This window comes from Pseudopodoces humilis, chromosome 9 (assembly GCF_049639895.1).
Source record: "Pseudopodoces humilis isolate 2021_Gansu_Grassland_sample_001 chromosome 9, ASM4963989v1, whole genome shotgun sequence".
NCBI lineage: Eukaryota > Metazoa > Chordata > Aves > Passeriformes > Paridae > Pseudopodoces > Pseudopodoces humilis.
Window position 1 is genome coordinate 30,803,843 of NC_142208.1, and position 19,076 is coordinate 30,822,918.

At 43.4% G+C, this 19,076-nt stretch overlaps 2 protein-coding genes across 4 annotated transcripts; both read right to left on the bottom strand.

Annotated features, from left to right (window-relative positions):
* Positions 1–62: 62 nt before the first annotated feature.
* Positions 63–12,535, bottom strand: SFXN4 (sideroflexin 4). 3 transcript variants are annotated; one of them, XR_001331323.2, is made up of 15 exons: positions 12,426–12,535; positions 12,270–12,335; positions 11,432–11,506; positions 11,068–11,094; positions 10,921–10,975; positions 10,129–10,154; positions 8,647–8,697; positions 8,496–8,561; positions 8,315–8,383; positions 6,992–7,082; positions 5,653–5,768; positions 4,872–4,957; positions 3,665–3,779; positions 2,152–2,481; positions 63–2,071 (listed from the first exon to the last, which is right to left on the bottom strand). XR_001331323.2 is itself a non-coding variant. In XM_014250150.2 (14 exons), exons 1-14 carry the CDS (start codon positions 12,462–12,464, stop codon positions 2,404–2,406), a joined length of 960 nt encoding a protein of 319 aa, XP_014105625.1. In that variant the 5' UTR covers positions 12,465–12,535; the 3' UTR covers positions 2,116–2,403. The 3 variants fall into 3 exon arrangements, 2 of the variants coding, with proteins under 2 accessions (XP_014105625.1, XP_087915706.1); XM_014250150.2 differs by lacking the exon at positions 63–2,071 and having other exon boundaries at positions 2,116–2,481; XM_088059580.1 differs by lacking the exons at positions 63–2,071; positions 3,665–3,779 and having other exon boundaries at positions 2,116–2,481.
* A 1,266-nt stretch (positions 12,536–13,801) lies between these two features.
* On the bottom strand, positions 13,802–19,076 carry PRDX3 (peroxiredoxin 3). Its single transcript, XM_005520789.3, has 7 exons — positions 19,022–19,076; positions 18,858–18,933; positions 18,633–18,774; positions 17,768–17,903; positions 15,488–15,591; positions 14,510–14,675; positions 13,802–13,999 (listed from the first exon to the last, which is right to left on the bottom strand). Exons 1-7 carry the CDS (start codon positions 19,055–19,057, stop codon positions 13,946–13,948), a joined length of 714 nt encoding a protein of 237 aa, XP_005520846.1. The 5' UTR covers positions 19,058–19,076; the 3' UTR covers positions 13,802–13,945.

Consider the following 19,076-nt stretch of genomic DNA (forward strand, 5'->3'; position numbering starts at 1 on the left):
CAGCTGAATCGACCAGGCTGATAAATGGCAGGCACCTGCCCTCCTCTTCTGGAGAATTCTGGTTAGGGCAATAGAAACAATGGGGAAACGGGTATCTGATAATCCTGAAGGAGCTGAGTTTAATATGGCAAATTTCAACTCAAGAATTCAGTAAGGAGCTGGTGGAGTTTGAGAAGGGGCAGCTGTAAAAACAGAAACTATTACCAGACCTATTCCAGAAGCCTTACTCACGGAGTTGTAATGACATCAATTTGATTAAAACATCCAGGTGTGCTGCCAGTGAATTTATAGCTTGTCTAGTTACCATGACAATCCAAAGTTCACCAATATATTCTCTTCTATTTGCTGTCTTTGCTCTACTCTTAGGTTTGGAGTTTTTTTCACTTGTTCCCATTGTGGTTCATGTAACTAGCATTTACTTTAGCCATTCTTAAATTATGTTTAAAAAAGGAGTGGGGAGAGGTGCAGATCTTCACTGTAGTGCCAGTTACTGTTTATGGAGAGTGGAATCAGACCCCTTCTGGATTTGCCCTTGGTATGTGACTGAAATAGGAACAGAGAAACATGTTTAGCTAATTTCACTCAGGATGTTATCTGTGCCTCTGCTATTAAAGGCTTGGAAGAAGACAAACACTTCACCCAGAGAGGCAGGCTGAGGCTTAAGCCTATTCCAACTGACCCTGTGGTAGAATAATGGAATGGTTTGGTTTGGAAGTGACCCTAAAGATCATCTAGTTCTAACCTCCCACCATGAGCAGATGACATTTGGCTCAGCAGACCTTTTGGTCTGACACAACACAATTATCTTCTTGACCCCAATGACATTTTACCATGTTCTGAAGAACATCACCCACAGAGGCTGAGTGAGCCTGCAGAGTTCAATAGGTGTAAACAATCCTTTACCTATAAAAATTCACTACAGTTCTCCAGTGGAGTACTGCAAACTCTGCCAATTACAGACAGTATCCATATGGTCTTCCTGGAACAGCTTTACAGCATGTTCCCCTCCAGTTCCAGGTCCTTAGGATGTGCTGCTGCTCCTTTCTCCTCTTCCCTTGTCTGACCTTTCCCTCCAGTAAGTTGTTAGAGGAAGGCTCAAAAAAGGCAGAACTCAAAGAAATTAAATTCAATCCCCAACTTCCTGCTTTTGTTCAGTGCCAAAAGCACAGCAGGGATCTCTTCTTGCAAGAGCCCAGGACTGCTATTTTTCCTTACTTTGCTCTATGCTGCTCTCTTCCTGTAGGATGGATTGGATTGGGCAACCATTTTTTTCCTCACACTGTGAAAAGAAATCCAATCCTCCAGCAAATGCAGAGCAGTGAACTGCATGATGTGCCCTAAGGAAGTTAAATTATGGCACACTTTGGAGGCTGCACTTGTGCTAATCACTTTCACATAAATAATTTTCCATTATTTAATGCATTTCCATCCTTGTCACATAGCCTTAGCAGCACCACACATAACCACAGGCAGGGGCTGTAGGAGAGGTGGCTCAAAAATCACTGAAGATGTTGTCACAATCACAGGGTGTCCTATAAGCTCTTTCTGCAGCCCTTCCCAGACAGCTGAGGGTCCCTGAATAATTTCACAGGATCAGCAAAATGTATCACCTCGCTGATCAACACACCAAAATAATGCTACATATCAAAAGAGCTTGCTTTCTTTCTTTGGATAACCACAGCCAACCTTCAAAAGTGGAATTCCTCGTTGTCCCCCGCAAGGTCAGAAAGCCATGGGATCTCCTCATGATTTCAGTGTAAAAAAACAAGCTCTAAAGCTCAAGGGCCATCAGGCCTCACAACTACTTCAAGGATGTTTAGAAAGCCAGGAACTAATTGGTAATCAAGTCTGACACCCATTTCCTGAACACTTTTTAGACAACTAAATTAAACCAATATTCCATTGCCATCAGGGTTGCTTTGTCCAATATAACTTCAAGGGCTGCCTCAGTCACGTCTCATCCTCAAAATGAGCATTGGTAGATCACTGAAAACATCAAAGTGTTCTGATAAGAACCAGCTGGACTTTACCCACAGGAGTACTGATGTCAAAGCCTTCACCAGCTGGGTTCCTGGAAAGAAGCACACCAAAAGTTGCAGCAGCAGAACAAACCTATGTACTCAACAGTCATTTAATTAAGAAATCAATCACCTGAGGAAGCACAGAACACAGGTTGTGACAAAGGCTGTGTTATAGTGATTTTCTAGTACTTTTCAGCTTCAGGTGCCACCAGGCTGGGCTGGCAAAGCCATGTTGCAAAGTTCTGCCTCTTTACAGGCCACACCATCATTCACAGGATCTGGCACCTTTGCCACCACAGAATCACAATTCAGCCACAAATGCCAGTGCTGCAATCAGAATTCACTTGGATCACAGCACACATCTATATCTAAAAGCCAGGCTCTAGATTCCCCTGTTGTAGAAGAACTCTGTTTCTTCTGTAGATGACAGAATTTCTGGTTCAAGGTCTGCTCGCTTTATCTGCAATGTAAGAAAAAAGGGAATCAGCACCACCACGGACTGGTAAATGGATGTTAAATCCTTGTTACTGCATTGCACTTTGCACAAATTCAAGAACTGCATTCAGCATTTGGGACTTGAGGCTCTTTGTTTATCTGGGGATTTGAGGATTTTTTTGTTGTTGTTGTTTGGGTTTTTTTGGGTTTTTTTGCTCCTCCAACATTTTCTATATGTGCATACATATGGGAAGAAATACCTGTTATTTGAAAATAGTGGCATTATCTTTGTTCACTATAGAACCACAGAATCATTTAGGTGTGGAAAGACCTTTAAGATCACCAAATCCTGCTGTAAATATATTTGGATGACACACAGGAGAACTTCTGCTGTGGGCTGAGCCATTGGGAAGCCCAAAGGGTGTCAGCCATCCCTAATCTCAGTACATAATTCCTCAAAAGTCCCCTCATTTATGTTCAGTTTGCTTTGCTGTCATAAGAGATTAAGAAATCTAAAAAAAAAAAAAAAACAAAAAAAACAACAACAACTAAAATGCCAGAAAGTTTAGGCAAATAAAAGAAACCACTGAAAACTGCAAGAGCCCAGTCTGTGATTTGCTAAGAATATTCACAGAGAGGAAACAAACGCAGAGAGGCTCCCCTCTCATTTGTCCTTTTCCAAAGCCCAAGGTTCAGGAGCTACATCCTCCATTAAAAACCTGCCAGGAAGCCATTCTTTCCCAGGGAACAGATTACACTTCCCAGTTCAGCAAGGCAGGGTGAAGAGATGTCACATGTGAGCAGGTTTACCTCTCCAGTGAGCTCATGCTGACTTTGAAAAATAAATTCTCATCTACATCTTTCCTTTCTCCTGCAGGACTGAATGCAGTGCTGGAAGAGCCTTGGCTTAAATCTTCAACATACTTCTCCTGACCTTGCTTGCTTCCGACTGTTGTGGAAGTCTGATAAATCTACACTGAGAAGTGTAAATATAAATAACACCCAATGCAACTCAGACCTCAAAAGTCCTGTGAGCCTCTGCCTGGTACATGGGCCTTCACAAGCAGCCCCTCTGCTGCCCCATTTCCGATGTACCACATTAATCCTGTTGATTTTTTTATATGTGGCTTTCAGACTGCTGGCCATAATTCTGAAAGGCTTATTTAATGTCACAATAATCTTAAACCAATTCCTCTGAAAGGACTTACCTCCCCACACTGTGGGAACATACTAAATGAGGCTGGCAGCATCCCTGCTAGGACTGACATAATCACAAACATCCTCACTGAACCCAAAGCACGAGGATTTTTAACGAATCTTGCTCTGTCCAAGACATTGAAAAAAGTCAGTATATTGAAAATTAGCCTGACAGTGACACAAAGAGCATTAGCTACTATTTTACTGGTTGAAATTATACTGAAATTAGTAATAATCTAGGCTTATGGTTCCTAAAGATGTTTCCTTACTTCATTTCCTATGTTCTTACTCTTAACTTCCTGTGCTTTCCCTTTGTTTTGTGCTTGCCTGCAGTATTTTCCAAGCCCAGACTGTCAAGATTAGGAAAACAAGCAGCAAGATCAAAGTGACAAAAGAAAAGAAAGTAGTGCTTTAAAGTGGCTCAGTTCCTTGATTAAGATTTTTCTTGCATTACCCTCTTTCCTTACACACTTAGTTCCTGTGGGCAGCCCTATTTTGCCTTGTGCAAAAATTTATCACTTGACATATAGATTTAAAATTTTGTTTTACATCTGCATTTGTCTTCTGGTAACAGGAGTCCCTTAAACTGACAGGAAATCAATTCAGGCAATGTCAAACGACCTGACAGAGATGATCCCTATCTGTACTATATACATGACAAAGATCATGACCAAAAGCTCAGGGCAGGCTAAGAATCCCCTCATAAAGCATACAATGTATTCTTCCTAGGATACAGGGATTTAAAATGTTGAAAAGCAAGAACATGTTTTACAATAGGTGGAAACCTATCTGGAAGTTGGGATCTGGCTTTAGTTGCAAATTCAAGTTCCACATTACCTCTTCAAAAATACAAACCTAATCTAAGTGCTGTGAACAACCTTGATATAGGCATTGAAACTCAAATTTTAAGTTAGGTAACTGGAGGGAGGTAGGTGCTGGAAAACAGCCTGCCAGGAAAGCACAAACATATTTTCTGCATGGGAGCAGAGAGGAAAACCTCATTCCTGCAAACCCTTGGAGCATGGGTTCAGACATAACTAGATTCACTTAAGGATCTCAAAGAATCACAGCAGCTCAACAGCAACTTCCCACATCATCACTTTCTCCAAGGCAAGCAATACTGCAAACCCAAGGAAAAACCTGGCAAATGCTAACAGCCAGACTGAAAACCAGAGTACCACTGACCAGGCACCTCCAGCCTCTTGCAGTGCCTCTCACCTCTGCACACAGTACATGAGCACTTCTGGCAGGAAGAACGTTGTCCCAAACAAGACTCCTCTGGACAATGCAGTCTCCGTAACAGCCTTCAGGGAGACAGCAAAACAAGTGTTGTCAAAAGAGTGCTCTGGGCAGCTTCAAACACTGCCTTGCTTCTCTGAGTGCTTTTTTTGTCTTTCACTCTGGGGTTTAAAGCAATAAGGGATAACACCTATTAGAGGAATTATTTCTTAAATGGAAATTAAGAGGCAAATACTCCGCTTATGACAGAGAAATTCCTTAAATTCCTTAAAAGGAAGGTGAAACTACTGATGAGTTTTCCTGCCATGATCATAATTTTGCTAGGACTTGTTTTTCTAAGTTGTGCTGCATTTCAAACAATTGGTTATACCTTCTGGGCATCCTAACTAGCCTGTGTTAAATCTGAAGTTCTCTCTCCAGCTGTCCCCAAATCCTTATGCTCATGCAGTTGTTTCCACAATAAAGTGTCTTATCAGAAGATCCAAGAGTTTTATCTCCTTCTGGAGGTGACCAGAGAAAACAGAGATGTCTGTGCCAGTGTCTCTGGTCCTCAGTATATTGGTCTGGGGAGGCAGCCAACCCTTGATGACACAAAAGTTGTGGAACCTGGTTCCACAGACCTAATCAAAGCCTGCCCAAAGATTCAGCACCTGATGTGGGATTCATTATTCAAGATATCCCTATCTACTCTCAGCATCACATTCTGTTCTTAGCAGGGAATGAAAGGCAAGTCAAAAAAGTTCTCCATCCCCTCACCTACCTTCTCACCAGCCTTCTTAGACACTCCTATAACCTTGCCATTCCTGTCCATCACTTCTATCCCATTCTCAAATTCTGGGCTTCTCACCACCGCCACAGTAAATGCACTTGTCAAACCTGCAGGGTTAAAGGGGATTTTGCTTTAATAGATCCAAAAGGACTGCCTCAATAGTAACATTCATAATGATGTGATTTTACATTTCCAGTTCAGTAGTTCACAACTGAATAACCTGACAGCTTCAAGAGACACTGCCCCATGAAAATCTATTTGGGATCTGAATCTTTGTTTGAAACTTAGGAGAGACTGAAAGGCTTCAGTCCTAAAAAGTGCTTTGTCATTATGGATTCAGAGCTTTAAAATCATTTCTATCCAGCTCAAACTGTGAGTGCTTTGTCTTAAGAGAAAGTGGAGGGATTTCTGCTGTGGTTAGGTTTTGTCCTGCTCAGCATAAAATCCAGCACAGAAGACAAAATCCTGAAAGGAACAGAGTTTCAGAAAAGGCTGCATCCTGCATTGAAAGGAAGGCCATAGACTGTCAAACTGACCTTGCTTGAAATAAGAGATTGCTCTTTTTAATAGCTCTTGGTAGGGCTATTCAATAAAGACATCAGTGTACCAGAGGAAGCTTTGCAAATGCTGGACTACCATTAATTGATTACCCTCAGGCTTCCTTCTACATTTAAGAAAATGGAACATTTTACATTTAACAGCTGCTTCAAAGGAAGCAAGTGAGAAACCTCTAATGTAAGACCTCAGAAAGATCTGAGTAGGCATCTCACATAATTTGAAACAGAGGAGATGATGCATTTTAATTTTAGCAATTTTCCCTTAAGAAAGGCAAAAATTTTCTATAATGGCAATAGAAACACAATTAACGACATTAACCAGTTAAACTTGTCCTGGTGAAACTTCACCATGGCAGTAGAGTTGTCGCTGTAATGAACTGAGTCCCACTTTGCTTGCAAGATTAATAACACCCTGCTGGAACACATCTCACTTTCTGCACTCCCAGAGCGATGTCGCACTCTGGTGTCACAGACGTGCCACACCAGGTCATGGCAGTGCTGCTGTTACTGCCCTCCTGATCTGTCCTGATGCTTTCAGGTACGTGTACAAAGGGCACAAGAGTGCTCCGCAGCTCTGAAACTAAACCCAGCAAGAATCCAGTGAGGTTGGGGACTGTGCAGTGAGAGCTGTCTCCCACAGAAAGAAGGGGGCCAGCAAAGGCAGCCAGGGAAGAAACAGTGAGACCACAACTGTGCAAAAGCAAGAAAACTCTACAGTCAGATAGGCAAATGGCCCTCAGGCCAGCTGCACGATGCAGTTTGCTTCTACTCACCAAACAGAGGAGCAGGGAGAAGTTTTCTGACGACAAGTTGCATTAATGAGCTCTTCAGCACATAACGATTCATGAAGGCAAGAGGGAGAGCCTAAGGCATGAAGAGGAAACAGGCACCCTCCATTGAAAAAATGTGCAGCATTAAGAAAATAAATCTGTGACTTAGTAAGTAGTTAACATCTATGAAAATAAACAAATGCCTTGGTTTAACGTTCCAACAAAATATATGCCTACTCTAGTTAAAGAAGGTGCTTGTAACCACACTTTTAGATAAGATTTAAAAACATGGTAAATAAAGCATTCAACATTATTATATAGAGGACAGCAGCAGGGAGAATACAAAGACAGAAAAAATAAAATAATTACCTCTGACTTATATTCCTTGGAAATTTATCCAACTGCATTTTGTCACACATTCATCTCTCCCCCAAAACAGAAAATCTGGTTTGCTTCTGTATTTTTCCCGATTCTCTGCAGTTTCAGCCCAATTCTATATTCCCATAATATACTTGCAGGAAGTTTCATTTAGGAATAAAGGTCTAGGACACCAGCTGGTCCTCTAAGATTCCTTTGAAAGACAAAGGGAAGCACTCCCACAACGACCCATGGGCAGGGCTGCCTCCTCAGATTTCTGTAAGCCCCGAGCAACCCTAGCCAGCTGTTCTGACCTGCAGTGGGCAGAGGTGAAACCCCCTCTAAAAGAAGCAAAAACTATCACATTTTTCTGCCAGAAGCTTATGAAAATCACTTCATGTGGGGGGCAAGGAGAGGCATCACAGAGACATCTACACTTGTGATGAGAGTCATGATGAGCTCATTTTGATGTAGCAAACTCCAAAAACCATAAATTCCTATTCCAGCAGAGAGCACAGGGTGAGCTCCCTTCTGGAAGACTTATTTCCCTGCATCCAGTGCAGTATTTGCACGACTGCTGCTCCTGGGATCTGAGCAAACACTGTCTAGTACTTGCAGATCTCACCCCTTGTTTGGAGTTGGATCTCTTCCACAGCACCACATCAAAAATCAGCTACAACACCCCAGTGGCTCACTCTGTGCTTGTAAACACTGGCCAGCTTCTCTCACCACCTGTTTGCTAAGCTTGCAAAACAATAAAGAAAATGACACAAGAGGAAGCATCAGGGGAAGCCACATAAAATAATGGCTGACAGATAATCAGAAAGTATTCTGAACAGTTCTGTGGCAAGACATCAGAGTAGAGCACCAGAGCACAGTCCTGAAGGATATCTGGCACTGTGGTTACCTCAGTGCCTACTCCTTCTCTGGAGATCTTGTTAGGAAAGCAATCACTGAGCAAATACTTACACCAACACAGGCTGAATAGGAAATGGCTAACAAGCCAAGAAAGATCTGCTTTTGACGAAGTGAGTATTCCTAAGGACAGAAAAAACAAACTGCATAAGTATATTGTAAAACACTTGCAAATCAAGTTCAAAATGGCATTTGCACAACTAAGATGATAACAAAAATAAAAATCAACACTCACTTCAGCCTTTGGGGTGCCATTTCCATTTACCAGAGTGAATGCTGTGGTGTATGTGTGAAACACAAACTGCAGAAACAAGAGATTATAAGAAAAATTGAATTCAGGATTGAGACTAGGTGACCTGTAAAAGTAGAAAGTAAGAGGCAATTACCTGCCAAAATAAAGAATGCTTTGCCTGGCTCTGAACAGATGAAACAATGACCTAAGAGGAAAAATGCATAAGAAAATGAGGTTTGAAGAGTGTAGAGGTTTTTGGTGCAGGAGCACCAGTAGAACTGCTGGGGAACCACTGGCAGCAGTGTCAAAGGCTCCAGCTGTTGCCCAGAGCCATCAGCCTTGGTTCTAGGCTTTCACATTCTCTTGTTACAGAGGTGACATGCTCATTTTTCTATTCAATAGAAAGCACACAGACAGGTATAAAACACAGACAGATAGTGGTAAAACATTATGTGCAAGAATATTATAGCAAGATGCTTTCTTACCCAAAAGAAAAATGCATTTGTGCCTGTGAAGCTTAAATAGATGCAAATAAAATAACTAAGGTAGCAAAAGTCTAATTAAAGAAATGATTGAGAAAAAGATTGGTTTTGCTGGGGATATGAATACTAACTTAGATCTAAAACCAAAGATTTTAGGAGTTAATTCCCATCTTCTTCTCAAATTCAGACAGTGAATAAGAACTTCAGTTTTAATAAACCACAACCTTTCTTGAGGTATCAAGCTCAAGAGGTGGCACACTTTCAAAAAAACAGTCAATCAAGATATGAATACAAAATAGTGAATGAGAGAAAGGCTGAGAATCTCCAAAGCCTCAGAGAAGGATCAGTAATTCATTTAATATTAGTGGATCAACCATCTTATTATTAATGCAAACACTGACTCTAATCATATCTATGAGAGTGCATTAAACTGCAAATATAAAAAGAAGTATTTCTACTCATTTTATTTCTGCTATTAATGAATTTAACAGCCATCAAGACTTTCATTGTACTTTCTAGCAGTGCCACGTAGGCTCATGCTGTAACGTCTGTATGGAATGACATATCTCAGGATGTGCACTCATAGGCCAAGCCCAAACCCAAAGAATCTAAACAAACAAATATGCACATAATTACAGCTACAAATTTTATGAAACCACATGGTGCCATTTTCTGAGCACAATAACAAGAGTTTACTTCTATATATTTGATAATTTACTCACAACACCATTTCCTACTTGCAAATGCACCATCTACATAAGAAAAAAATCATATTCTGGATCTGAGACACAGAATGTAAGGCTCCAACTCCTTCCCACTGCAGTTCCAGATTTTTGAGGCTGAACAGACCAAACCCAGGCCTTGCTCTCATTGCTGAGTGATCTTACCTTGCATCAGAAAGCTGTCCTTCACACATGAACAATCTCTTGGAATGCTGCTTGAGAAGGGTAACTAACAGCTTTGGACTTCAGGAAGATTCTCTCAGGGCTTGATTTCCAGGTTACTCAGTGCTTCCCATAAAACAGGTATCTTTCAAACAGCTTGTGCTGAAGCTACAATAAAGCCCCAAAACTTCTATTCCCTCCCTCCAGCCTCTGGCTATGGAAAATGGAAGACTTGCTGGATGCACACTGGCATCTGTCATGATTACTCACCAAGGGAAGAGTTATGGGCATGAAAGCTAAAAAGAAAGAAAACTTTATTTCAGTAAAATTAACGTCTGTGAGTGAAGATGGATGGTCTCGAGCAGAAATTTCCCCTAACTTCTCCTGTCTACTTCCATCTCCAAGCAAAACACTGCCCACAAACCCCAGCATCACCATTAACTCCAACCCTAAGCTTTATCTCTCACTCCTCACTTAGGAAGCCACAATCCCAGATTTTACAGCCAAAAGGAGCCCTCACGAGCTCCCCTCACCAGAGCTGCTTGGAAAGCAAATAACTGAACACAACTTCAGCTCTCTGTTCAAAAAGAGAGGTGTCACAAAAGCTGCCACAGTTATGAGTGTTCACAGGAGATAATGAGTAAATAGCCTCAGTATGGTTATATCTCATTAACAACCTGTGCTGCCTAAAGAAAACCCTAAGCACACTTGATCTGTCACCAGAAAGTAAATTCATCCAGCAGCCACAGCCATCAAGGGAAATACTTAAATTACAGCAGACACTTAAATGTGGAGGGATTTGGGAACTCATTCTGCAGCAACAAGAAGCAGAGACTAATCAGTGTTTCTATCTACATGAGAAGATTATCCCAGGGAGAAATTCCTCAACAGGAGCATAGGAAAAAATAAATAAATTTTTAACACATATAACAATGCAACTAACAGAAGAGTCTGCTTGCTTTTCTATATGGAGAGTGTCACTGTGGTGTCACAGCAACTATTTACCAGGAGCTATTCCCCCTGATGCTTCAATCACACAAAATTTCACTTAAGGGAACCTACCAGGAGGTCTAAACAAAACAGGAATTATCTTGTCTGTATCAGGATGTATGCTGGACTTAAAAAGAAAAAAAAAAAAAGCAAATTAGAACATCTTTGCCATACTTGAATAAGGGAAAAATAATTAATCTAAATATTTTGTAAACTTACCAGGCTTAGTAAGAAGGCTTGTTTAGTCTACAACAGTTGGAAAATTAGGTTAGTAATTGAATTTCTTATGAGGCTGGGTAAAATCTTCTTTCTAAATTTATTCTATGTCTTTTTCTAATCACTTCCTTTTATACAAAGTATATATATTTCTACATCCCTTTAATTATATTTTCCTCTAAAATGTCTCTCCTGTTGAATATAAAGCACTCACATCCCATGGGCTGTGTAACACACTAAGCACACACTAAGGCAGAACAGAAGGTTAATTTTAAAAAGTTAAAACTAGTAGGTATTTTAAAACATAAAACAACAATTAAATATGGCTAAACACTTATGTTAAGACTTTAATTGCAGTCCAAAATACCTGATTATTCTGTATGGGCTCACTTAGGGTCTTCTCATTGTTTTGTATTAATAACCTGGTTCTTTGTATTTCATTCTGTATTTGAGAAAAAAAAAAAAAACAAAACAAACAAAACCCCCTCAGATTTCAATATTCTGGGTGCAACATATCAGCTATAAAACACTGCAAATACAAACCTAAAAGCTAATGACGCACCTGTTCCTCACCTGAGCAGTGAAAGCAAGGACACACCTAGACACAATGAATTCACAATCATAGAAACTTTTAAATTATTGGGATAATTCAACGGCTGGCACAGCAGCCATGGTCTGAGCAGGGCTGCTGAGATAGTTGTGCCTAGAAATGTCCCTTGGTTTGTATGATCAGATACAGAAGTGCATACACCTGTATTTCTGTTTATTGGAGAATTGTGGAACGCTTCGGGTTGGGAGGGACCTTGAATCCCACCCAGTGCCACCCCTGCCAGGGCAGGGACACCTTCCCAAACTCCATCCAACCCGGCCTTGGGCACTGCCAGCGATCCAGGGACAGCCACAGCTGCTCTGGGCACCTGTGCCAGGGCCTGCTCACCCGCACAGGGACAAATTTCTTTCTGCTATATCATCTAAACTTCCTCTCTGTCAGTTTAAAGCCATTCCCCCTTGTCCTATCACCCCGTGCCCTTGTCCAGAGCATCTCCCCAGCTCTCTTGCAGCCCCTTCAGGCACTAGAACATCATATTTGCTGCTAAATTCCTCATGTATTTCCTCTCCTCAGCAGCCCTACAATGACCCCGCTTCACAGCCCGGCAAATCCACAATCCCCTCGCTCACCTCGACCCTCCCCGCGCGGTACTCACGGTGGACTTGAGGAGCAGCAGCGGATCCAAGGCGTCCGACCAGAGGAGAAACCTCTGGAAGAAAGACTGAGGGAGACACGTTTGAGAGAGACGAGGAGTTATTTCGGACCGTGCCTAAGCGCGGCCCGTCCCCACACCGCGGCCCGCACTGCCCACCTGCCCCTCCGCCCTCCAGAAGCGCAGCTTGGCGTCCATGGAGCCGCGGCGCCGGAAGCGCGGCCGGGCCCGGTCCGCTGCCGCACGCTCCGCCCGGGCACGGAGCCGCCGCGCCGGGGCCCCGCTGCCGGCAGCGCATCGCGGGGGACGGGGCCCACCGCCTTTTCCCTTTCCAGCGGCCTCCCTGGGGAAGGCAAGGTCCTATGGCCTTTTCCTTGTCCAGCGGCCTCCCGCGGGAAGGCAGAGCCGGGGAGCCGAGCTGCGGACAGCGGAGGGAGAAGGCCAGGCCAGGTGAAGGTCGGGGTGTCGCGGCCCCGCAGGCACAGACCGGCCACTCGAGGTGCGGCAAAAAACAGGCTTATCGGGAAAAATTCCGCGGTTATATTTCACAAAACAACCAAACAGCGGGACTGAAAAGATTTGCAAGTAGTGGGACCTGGAGCAGAAGCAGGCACGGCACCACTTCAGGCTCATTTTTTTAATCGTTTGTTACATTGGAGCATTCATCCCCATTATAAAGCTAACTTAGGACTCGGCCACCTTGTGCTGCTTCTCTTACAGGGACAGAAGATTAAAAACAGAAACCCACTGAGTATTGTATTGATCTGTGCAGTCCCCCCACGACTTTGTGTCCAGGGGCAGCTGTGAACTGCTGTGAACAAAGGTGCGGGACAGAGCTCCCGAGGCAATGAACAAACACATCCAGTTCCTTCAAAATAGACAAACGGGGCTTAGGGGGAAAGGGAAAGAAAAGCAAAGCACCACACCTGCTGCTAGGCCACATTAAGATTATTTTATTATAGCTAGAGCGATGCTACATCAGTTTGAAGCAGTACAAGAGTCAAGCAAATTCAAGTGAAAGGAAACTTGCCATTAAACTCCAGTAAGTGCACTGTGGGGGTTCAAGTTTTTACCATCTACCAAACCAAAGTAAAGGTCATGCTTGTTAGTGCTCCTGAGTAGCTGCACTGCATCTTTTCTTTTTTTTTTCTTGAAATGGCACATATTTACATTCATTCTGTGTTTTAGTGCATTTACACACAAAACTAATGATTTTTAAATTATTTTTACTTGTTACATTCATCTCTTCCTCTGTAAAATTCATTAAAAACAAACCATGTATCAAAATTCTATCCTTTTATTTCTTCAAAATTTTTTTTCTTTTGGACAGAATTTTATGTTGTGTGAGAAAATTAAATGCAGGACATTTTCTGGTCCAAAATGAGTTAAAGGGAAAAGCCAGTGGAAGGCAATTGTAACTTGAGTACTTATCACATTCAGGAAGATGATTAATGGTCACAGAAATCCATGAAACTGAAGTTGCAGAAGACAGGGGGAAAGCCCTAGTTTTACCCTTTTAAAGCAAGACAAGGGAGTCAGTAAATATCTCAGCATTTAATTTCTTCTTAAACATGAGAAAATGAGAAATTTTATTTTAATTATTAATTTTTACAATCACAGCTGTTTTCCTAATGTCTTCAGTGGATAAAAGTAAGAGTTTTGTCCACATATTTGAGTGTTTATTTATGCACTTTTTCAAAATATTCTTTGGAACCTTCCGGGCTTGGTTTGATCTGTCAAAAAATAAAGTTTAGTTATTACTTGGTATAGATACAATAAAAAAATTACAATTTGACACTTTTTCCAAGAAAATCCATGCATACTTTGTAGAAACAGTAATCTAATTCTGTTTCTGTACTTGGTTGAAAGACAAAAGCCTAGATCACGCACAACTCCTACCTGAAAATTTTAAGTATAAACCACATTTTTCCTGTTAAATTATGATGTATTAAAGAAGTTAAAAAAATCTGAACTCAGTTAATACAGAGTCCAAGTCAAATCTAGAGTTTTGAACAGAACTTGCATCTCCTGAAAGGAAACCAGTAGCTTTCTTCACAGAAATCCCACACTTAGTATCAGTCAAACAAACTAAATTGGCCCAACCGGTAAAAGCTTTGTGTTTAAACAGGCCGAGATTCAGTCAAACACCTCACATCCGAGTGGATCCCAGCCCTTCAGACAAGCAGAATCAGGCCAGTGCCTATCTTTAGGAGGATTATATTTAGCACTGAGCAGGCACTCACCGTTGGGGAGTCTGGAGTCCAGTTAGCCGGGCACACCTCTCCGTGTGTCTCCACGAACTGGAAAGCCTTCACCAGGCGCAGCGTCTCCTCCACGCTGCGCCCCACGGGCAGGTCGTTAACACTCAGGTGCTTGATGACCCCGTTTGGGTCAATGATGAACAGACCTCTGCAATGGAGCAGGAGTTTAGGGAAGGCAAATCATGTTCCAAGGCCAAACACAAGGAACTGGATGCACAGTTTCAGCAAGGCTGTTACTCCTAGTTACATGCATCAGAAGCAGAACGACAGCATTTGGTATCTTGTTTGTTAGCAAAGTGATGCACTGCTATGTGAAATTACAAAGTATGCAGAGATTATTCAATCCAGGCAGACACAGCAAAGGGAGAACTCCATGTTCCACCTGTACTTCAAAACTGAAAGCTGGCATCCCAAAAGACATGGGTCTTTTTGGTCAAATCTGTAGGCACCGAGTGAAGAGCTGCTTGTGCATTATGCCACTGAATTAAATCCCGCTGCATACATGCACATGTGAAAACCCAAGTCCCAATCTTACCTTACTCATTTACTTAATCTATCAGTAAACAAATCAAAGAGTCAAAAGCTCCTGATCCAAAGAGATCAGGAACTAAAGGCCTCCAGAAGACTCCTACCCAATCCACTCAGGACTACTATGGAAAAAAGGTATCAGAAATTGCCCTTCAATGCTGCTCTTTTTCCTTAGTGATATGGAGCTCTCCCCATCTCTCAGAGCAGAAAAGCTGGCTTTTCCTTCACACACTTTCAGCCTGAAGCCTTACTCAGCTTCATGGCCAGAATGGCCAGTTGCCCTTTTCCTAGGGTGGGATCCAGCCACCCTACTGCAGCAGAAGAGATGTCACAGCCTTCACCTGACACCATTTCCCTGCGCGAGGGACAGTGGGCCATATGTTGGTGAGACTGGGTTGTGTCACAGCACAGCTACCTGCAGTTGAGCCTCACCTCAGTGCTATGCCAGGTCCTTCCAGCAGCACCCCATAATCACGGGAGATCTGTTTCGTGAGGTCCGACAGAATTGGAATATTCATTTTGCCCAAACCGCCGCTCTAGAGAACAGAGGAAGGTTTCACTTGGTTACAAAAAGCTCCATAGGATCATCCTTCCTGAGCTGCTGGATTCCCTGTTCTTCAGGGCACAGTAACAACAAAACACAACCACGGCATCTGCTCCATGAAAGGAACCAACTGTGTGTGGTGTTGCTTGGGTTTACTTTGTCTGTTTGTTTTAAAGTAGTCAAGAACAGTTTGTTTCTTCAGAAAGCTAAAATTTCTTTTGCACTGAGCATTTTAGAATTGCTTATTTTGGTGGTAAGAGGCTACCAATGACAACAGCCATAAATTTCCAGAAAAATTTCCTTTGTACCCTATTCAGGAGCTTTGAATAGAAGAATTTCTGCTGCATATTTGCGTGGTCAGAATTAAATAGGAGAACCATGGTGCAGAGGGAAGGGAAACAAACCTGTGAACAAACTTTGGAGCACATGTCTGATGAGGAACAATAGGGGAGCTGAGGATATTTAACCTGGAGAAAAGGAGGCTCAGGGGTGACCTTTATCACTCTCTACAACTACCTAAAAGTGGGTGTAGTCAGGTGGGAGTAAGCCTCCTCTCCCAGGTAACACAGGACAGGACAAGAGGAAATAGCCTCAAATTGCACCTGGCGAGGTCTATGTCAAATATTATCAAAAATTTCTTCACAGAAAGGATTGTCAGGTACTGGAACAGGCTTCCCAGGGCATGGGAAAAAAAACCATGTGGATGTGGCACTTGAAGACCTGGTTAATGGTGACCATGGTGATGGTGGTGGTGGTGAGTTGGATTTCATGATCCTAGAGGTCTTTTTGAACCTCAACAATTCTATGACTCCAAACACAATGCTCCTACCAGCACACTAGGTATGTCAGAGTTCTGCTGCTCTATTCAGTGCACGCATTTTTTTTAGTTTTGCCTCTCACAAATCAATTTAAATACTATTTGAAGAGTCAAACAAGATTTCTTTCAGTTCTGCCACATACTGAGTTTGCAAGAGAGATAAGCTCTCTAACCTTGAAACAAGGCTGGAGTTTGTTAGCTTTGCTATTCTTGGCATCATCAGTGAATCACTGTGTAACCTCAGCCACTCAGACCCTGATCCTGCAAACACTTGTCTGTAACAGAGTTCCCTACAGAGAGCTTTGAGCACAGATGTCAGAGAAACCAAGGCTTCACCTCTTCTGGGTGTCAGTTTCCTGCCTGTGCCACCATGGAATTATTTCCACCCTGTGGAAAGGGTGTTTTGAGTTGGGCTCCATGATCTTTATGGGTCCCTTCCAACCCAGAATAGCCTGTGCATCTGTAAAATACAATGTGCACCACTGACATACCCTGAACACCTTTGGGATAAAGCTGTGAAATCAGGCCAGTCACATTGCTGAGCTTTGAACAAAGCATGCAGAAAAGAAATACTCTTGACAGGCTCAGCCAAGGTGTATTAAATCCAGCAAACTCTCCTCCCTCCCCTGTGTGTTCCAGTGGTGCCCAGCCTGCAGCACTCCTGCACACTGTCCACACAGGCTGGGACTGATGGCACAGGCGCTTCTGCACCTTCCTGGGACACCTGTGGTTCTCTACAACTACCTAAACCAGGGAGATGCTTTATGTCGTCAAAAGCAGATGTTTTTAAATACATCTGAAAGAGGCTCCTCTCCAGTAAAAGGCTGTCTTCATCACTTTCCTTTCCTAAACGAAGTCAAAAACCTCCACTTGTACTGCAAGAAGAGAACCCTTTCTGTTAAAAAAGGTGAAAGTGGTGATTCTTCTGCTTCCATCCTGAAGCCACCGCTGTTGGGTGCTTGTTCACAGTAATGACTGAACAGCTGCTGCTCTTTTTCGGTGATAGTTTTTGTGCATTATCAGCTGTCACAGGCATCTTAGGACGGTGATAAGTAAACTGAACATTTGTCTTTTGAGATAAATGTACAAGGATACAATGTTATCAACAAGGCCATCATCATAGCAAAACAAGTTAAATACTCAAACCAAATAATTAAGAAAAAGAGAAAGAAAACAAAAGACAGAAGTCAGAATTATGTCATCAAATGTGAAAGTTGATTGCATATGACTTGAGGAACTCTATTAAAAATCAGCGTTGGCATAATTATTTATTCAACTCTTCTTCTCTGGAGCTCTTGGGAAAATAAACCAAACCAACAGAGAAAGCCCTAAAAAGATACTTGATTCGTACCTTCCGTGGTGTGTTTATCCAGGCCAGATGAGTAAAATGAGAGTCCACTGAAACAGCCACCACTTCACAGTTCACGTCACGAAATTCATTTGCTTTGTTGCTGAAAGCCACAATTTCAGTGGGGCAGACAAAGGTGCTGGTGGGAAGACAGATCAGGCTGTAATAATTCTGCTGTCTTCTCTAGAGAAGACTCTCATGTGTGTTTCTAGGCACAAATGCAGTAGAGTGTTTTCTTTAGACTGTTAATTTTAGCCATGTTCCCTGCTCAAGATTAGTTTCAGTCTCAAACCAACAGTCACAGCCACAGAGTTGGCACACCAGTTACCATCTCTGAATTTTAGACAAATTCATTACAAAGACGGAGGAACTGTCTTTGCTAGAGACTCTCTGGATAGAGTTTTTTGAAACTAGCAGAACGGTCTGCAGGTTAAATCCTTCTCCATGTGCCCACATGCACTAGGATGCTCTTGGCAATTCAAATCTTCTGGGCAAACTGACCCCCCATCCTGTCATGTTTTGCCATGTAGTTGCAGTTCTGTTTGCCTTGCTGCTTCAAGGACAGAGTGTCCAAGGCAGCTGCAAACTGCACAGCAATGCTCTCATCCCTGGGATCTGACTGTAACAGGAACCACAGCCAGCTCCTGATGCAGTCCCTGCAACTAAAAGATGCTTTTCAGACACCCTATCCACTGCTTTGACACACAATGGCCATGTGCTCCCAACCTTATCACTCACGCTCTAGAAACAGGCACATCTCCTGTGCAAGACTGGCCCAAATCGGGCAAAACCAGAACGACCTGCAGCGCTTGTGATGACCTTCAGCAGGGCAGAAGGCCCATAGGCAAGGGGAGAAACCCGCACTCACAAGTCCAGGGGGTAGAAGAAGAGAACCAGGTATTTCCCCTTGAAATCATTTAGGCTCAGCTCCTTGAACTCTCCGTTAACCACGGCCGTTCCCTTGAAGGACGGGGCGTGCTGGGTCACCGCCGCGGCGAACCGCGAGGAGCCTGCGGAGGGGAGAAAGCAGAGCTGCGGGCCGGGCCCGGGGGCGCTGCCGGGGCGCGTCCCCCGCCCGCCCTCCCGCACTTACCGAGGCTGAAGGGGCGGCAGGTGCAGGCCAGGGGCCGTGCCGTCCCCCTCCTCCCGGCGGCGGCAGCCACGGGTACCTGCGGGGAAAGGGAGGGACAGGGAGGGTGAGGGCGGCGGGGCCGGGCCGGGCCGGGCGGGCAGGCCCGCGGGCGGGCCCTCACTCACCGCGGCGCGGAGCAGCCTCCCCAGCGCGGCGGCCATGTCGAGCGGCGGGCGGAGC

Excerpts from the sequence above, each read along its gene's own strand:
- SFXN4 (XM_014250150.2), bottom strand. The coding sequence starts at position 12,464 with ATGGACGCCAAGCTGCGCTTCTGGAGGGCGGAGGGGCAG. Across the intron at positions 10,976-11,067 it reads AAGCCTTCTTACTAAGCCTG|TCCAGCATACATCCTGATAC; the intron begins GTAAGTTTACAA and ends TTTCTTTTTAAG. Across the intron at positions 2,482-3,664 it reads TGTTCCCACAGTGTGGGGAG|ATAAAGCGAGCAGACCTTGA; the intron begins GTAAGTCCTTTC and ends CTTACATTGCAG.
- PRDX3 (XM_005520789.3), bottom strand. The coding sequence starts at position 19,057 with ATGGCCGCCGCGCTGGGGAGGCTGCTCCGCGCCGCG. Across the intron at positions 17,904-18,632 it reads TTCTTCTACCCCCTGGACTT|CACCTTTGTCTGCCCCACTG; the intron begins GTGAGTGCGGGT and ends TCTTCCCACCAG. Across the intron at positions 14,000-14,509 it reads GGACTCCAGACTCCCCAACG|ATCAAACCAAGCCCGGAAGG; the intron begins GTGAGTGCCTGC and ends ATTTTTTGACAG.